At 35.6% G+C, this 4,983-nt stretch overlaps 1 protein-coding gene across 1 annotated transcript; it reads left to right on the forward strand.

Annotated features, from left to right (window-relative positions):
• The first annotated feature begins 1,017 nt into the window (after nt 1-1,017).
• On the forward strand, nt 1,018-2,434 carry LOC132048637 (uncharacterized). The gene is made up of 3 exons (XM_059439343.1): nt 1,018-1,084; nt 1,166-1,776; nt 1,907-2,434. The coding sequence occupies exons 1-3, from the start codon at nt 1,018-1,020 to the stop codon at nt 2,432-2,434; spliced, it is 1,206 nt and encodes a 401-aa protein (XP_059295326.1).
• Nucleotides 2,435-4,983: the final 2,549 nt, after the last annotated feature.

The following is a 4,983-nucleotide window of genomic DNA, read 5'->3' on the forward strand; positions in this document are numbered from 1 at the left end:
TCACAACAACCGATAGACACGTGAATACGATCATCTAAAATTGTTATTCAAGGTAGCCTAGCAATAGCGGATACAAATGGTATACAAGAAATGGATGCTAATGATTCGATAGCACTGGCGGCATCAGCTTCTAGTAATGAAATAGTTATATTCGGAGGAGAGAACGATTTGATAATTTCAAACCGTAATCAGAAAGAAGTCATGGTAAATCAGGTATACAATGATAAGGAAACTTTGAAAGTCGTGATGATGAAGTATGCTATTGACAATAGATTTCAATTCGAACAGAGAGGTCAAATTCGTAAGGTTAGTTAGTTACCGATTTTTTTGATGTATTTGTATGTTTCTATAAATTCAATACAGCTTATGTTAGGGTAGTGTGTTAAACCGCTTACGTATGTCTACTAAATTTGAATACATGAATATATGTGTGTTTTGATTATTATATATTTTCTAAATTCACTCGTTTTGAATAATCATATGATGTGTATTTTTCGACCGTATATGTATATATACATATCCGTATTGCAGCCTACACCTTGCATGTCTTTCTAGACAATGTGAGTGGAAATTGAAAGCTTCAAGTATCAACAGATCAGCTATGTTCAAAATCAGAGAGTTCGTGGAGAAACATACATGTCCATTGAAGGATAAGGTGTATACGCAACATCAAGCTAGTAGTGGTTTTATAGTTGGCATTATTAAGCCAAAATTTAGAAATTATAAGAGGAAGTATGTGCCTAGTGATATAGTAGATGATGTTAAAAATGATTTTGGGGTGGATGTGCCATACATGAAAGCATGGCGTGCTAAAGAAAAGGCTATGATGGAGTTAAGGGGCGAGCAGTACCGAGTCATACAAGAAATTGCCGGGATACGTATACATTTTGGATAAAATATACCCAGGTTCTCATATAAGAATGAAGAAAACATCTGAAAATGAGTTCTTGTATTTTTTTGTAGCATTGTATGCCTTTATAAAGGGGTTTGAATGTTGTCGACCCATCGTGGTTGTAGATGGCGACCACATCAAAACAAAGATACAATGGGACATTTGTTTCAGCGAGCACGATGGATGGTGCAGGTATTTCAAAATCGATCATTTTAGTTATATAAAAAGCTCATAGAACTCAAAAAAAAATTATGTATTCAATTGATTTTGCAGGGAATATACTACCTTTGGCGTATGGCGTGATTGATTCAGAAAATGATAAGTCTTGGACATGGTTCTTCGAACAGTTCAAGGAAGCTTATGGGCTATGGGAGAGCATGTGTGTTGTATCTGATAAGCATGAATCCATCATCAAGGCTGTATCCAAAGTATATCATAATGTTCCCCATTTTGCATGCATATGGCATCTTTGGAAGAATGTATACAATAAATATAGAAAGAGTCACAAGGTGCTGAGTGGGGTGTACTATGCAATGGCAAAAGCGTATACACAAGATGAGTTTGACATGCTAATGGAAAAGGTTGCGACGGTGGATATTCGTGTAAAGGATTACTTGGAGTTAGCCGGAAGGAAAAAGTGGTCTAGGCTTTATGCTCCAGTTAACCGAGCATGGACAATGACGTCTAATATTGCTGAGTCTATCAATTCAGCTCTCGTACAAGCAAGAGAATTGCCAATATTTGATTTTCTTGAAGAAGTTAGGATTATGTTTGGGCGCTGGAATTTCACTAACCGACAAAATGGTTCATATACATTCACAACACTTGGGAAGAAATTCAATGAAATGCTTTCCATTAATGAGCGTACATCTGCACGCATGACGGTTAGTTTCTGTGTATCTGTTTGTGTATTTAATTTCTTTGGTATATTTCGTGGTCTGTATGGTTCTTATATTTATATATTAGTCGAAATACGCCTGTAACATGCTAATATGTTTTTGTATGGTTTCTTAGGTAATACCATCAACCGAATACGTGCACACGGTAATTGATGAGGGGCGGCGTTTCATAGTTTGTATTGAAAAGAAGACATGCGCTGCAAAGAGTTTCGGATGGAGGAGATTCCCCGCCCACATGCCCTGGGCGTTCTTAAGAAAAAAATCGACAACCGACAACTATTGCTCAAAAATATACAAACTCGAAACCGTGATGAAGACTTATGATATCCCGCTTATCCTCTACCGGATAAGAGTGAATGGAAAATACTCCGGATACATTTTGGAAGAGGTAGTTTTTCCACCGAGATACAAGAGACCTCCTGGAAGGCCAAAGAAGAAGCGTGATAATCTTTATCTGAATGGTTTTCAACTAAACGTACAAATTCGTGTAGTAGGTGTGGACATGTTGGACACAATAAGCGTTCTTGTACAAATGAGCCTCGAAGAAAGTAGTTGGTGTTTTTGTTCTAAATCTTGCTTTCTAATGTTTTTCAATGTTGGACCAAATCAACTTCAAAGGACTATTGTCGTTTACGTTCCCTGATTTTTGGTCCTGTATGTTTGTTTGGAACATTGAATAAAGGAAACGATTTTATATGAAAGCATTGAAGTGTTTGTGGTGTATTTTGTTCATGATTTAAAACTATACCAATACTAAAGTTTAGTACTTAAACAATACTAAAGATCTGAAAGCGAGTAAGCATTGTTTGAAGGAATGATATCTATCAACTATGTTCTATAATTATTTGAATGATTTGTATCCAAAATATCCCGGAAACCAGAATACAATTTTATGTGGATACAGTTTTAAGTGGATACATTATTGATTGCAGATATACAAAATCTTGTTTGGCTGTATTCAACATATGCTGATTGCATATACAGCTATGTGTGAATACAACTCTGCATACAAAAAATAGCTAGTTGCACTAACTTGTATCTAGTATATTTTGAATCCAAAATACTCCTTTTGTGTGAATACAGATTTGTGTGGATACATTACTGAGTGCAGATGCAAATTCTGTCTGTGGATGTATTCAACATCTGCTGATACTAGATACAACAACGTGTGAATACAACTCTGAATGAGTATACAACTATTTGCACTAACTTGTATCCAAGATATTCTGAATCCCAAAATATAATTTTGTGTGAATACAAATTTTTAAGTGAATACATTACTTGAGTGCGATACAATTTTGTGTGGGTGTATTTAACATATGTTGATTACGGATACAACTATGTGTGAATATTACTGTGAATGCAAAATAATTGCTGCTTCATTCGATGAAATGCACGTCCAAAAGTTTCTTAACTACAAGGTGTGTGTCCTCATTTTATTCAAATAACCATCAAAATTGTGTATTGTGTATTCATACTATGAGATACAACACTGTATCCAACATATGTTGTATCACACGAAAATGATTCAACTCTGAATACAACTATGAGATATAACAAAACATGAATACATTGTAAAAAATCAGAATGTGTTCATTAAAAGAGTAACTGAACATTGAGTATTCATACTAACAATTGCCTTTTAGTCATCAAAAAGTCAACAACATAAAGGATGAAAACACCATCATAATCTATTTTATAGTCAAGAAACTTGAATCTAATTAACTATGTTTAATTCAACTTGATCAAAATCTATCGCTGCTCTAACTGGCTTTGGAGGAGCCTCATTGTCGCTTACGGCATCGACTTCAATCTTCTTCTGAGCGTAATCCCACAGAAGTGCACCCCTTCGAAGTAACTGAGCATCAAGATCTTCGGCTGGAATATCTTCTCCGTGACTCAAATACTCCGCAAATGCAACAACATACATCCCGCAGTCCCTACAAATATGAAAAAGATATGTATTTTAAAACAATAGTTTATCTGCGTATATGTAAGTATAGAGAATAAAAGAAACATACGTACATGCTACCGGGACTTTGCTGTGGCAGATTGTCAACAAACACAACTTCAAACTTATCAGCCGGTGCTTTGTCTTTGTATGCCGGCTGATGAGTAAAATCAATTCCTTTTTTTTCAACATAGAAGTCAGTGAGATGTAAGTACAGAGGCAACAGTGAGACCAGTTTGTCTATTTCCCCCTTAACAGCTGCATCATGACCCGCTGATCGGTAGGAGTCATAAATATATAAACGTCTGTCGATGAATGATAGGACTGCCAACAGCCAATGATTTTTATCTTTCATGTTGACTGGGATAAATACATAGTCAACAAAATGCCACGGGACAGTGCATTGCAACCGGTGGCCTTTCACGTATTCACATAAAATATCTTCATGTTTTCCACCGCTTGTTGCACCATCCGGGTCAGCATACACTTTGTTTATTGCATCAATTTTTGTCATGAAAACACCATCGACAGTGGTAAACTTGAATTTGCTACTTGTGTCATACTTTGCTTTCTTTCGGAAGTAGTAAAAGATGACATCAATGTGCTGCATAAAAAAAGTATACAAACAGTAAGCGTGGAAGACATACTAATATATACCGTATTTGAAAAATAAAGATACATCGCACCTCATCATTCCACATCCGTCCATCCATTGACAAAAGGTAGAACCAATTTTTGTCATTGATTTTCTAATACCAAAGTCCATAAAATTTGGCATAAGGTTGCCTTTCCTTTTTGTAATGGTCCTCTTTGTTCTTTCTATAAAGTAGATACAAAATACATGTAACAAAATTATTGAAAACAATCTATTAAAACAACTAAGTGTGGTAGATAAAATAACTTACTTAGTATCATGTCTAACAAGAACCCCTCCCTCAACCATTTTGAGCACAAACAAAGAGCTTTTCATCATGTCGCCCGTGATGGAATTATTCTCGAATGGGTGTTTTTTGTCTAATATCTCGGTGACTTAACCGAACTACCGCTTTGAATTCGGTTAAATCAAATTAAAATACAAGAAAAAATGGAATACAAGCATACAAAAATGAAATATGCAATAACACAAACCCGAAGTTGAGCCAAAATTTGTCATATAGGGGGATATTTGCAATGGCCCGGGACGTCATCTTACGCAATGTCATCACAATTCTTGATATGGTATTTTGAGATGGAAGCAATTC

This window comes from Lycium ferocissimum, chromosome 3 (assembly GCF_029784015.1).
Source record: "Lycium ferocissimum isolate CSIRO_LF1 chromosome 3, AGI_CSIRO_Lferr_CH_V1, whole genome shotgun sequence".
In the NCBI taxonomy this organism is placed as follows: Eukaryota; Viridiplantae; Streptophyta; class Magnoliopsida; order Solanales; family Solanaceae; genus Lycium; species Lycium ferocissimum.

Excerpts from the sequence above, each read along its gene's own strand:
- LOC132048637 (XM_059439343.1), top strand. The coding sequence starts at position 1,018 with ATGGCGACCACATCAAAACAAAGATACAATGGGACATTTGTTTCAGCG. Across the intron at positions 1,085-1,165 it reads GAGCACGATGGATGGTGCAG|GGAATATACTACCTTTGGCG; the intron begins GTATTTCAAAAT and ends TTGATTTTGCAG. Across the intron at positions 1,777-1,906 it reads GTACATCTGCACGCATGACG|GTAATACCATCAACCGAATA; the intron begins GTTAGTTTCTGT and ends ATGGTTTCTTAG.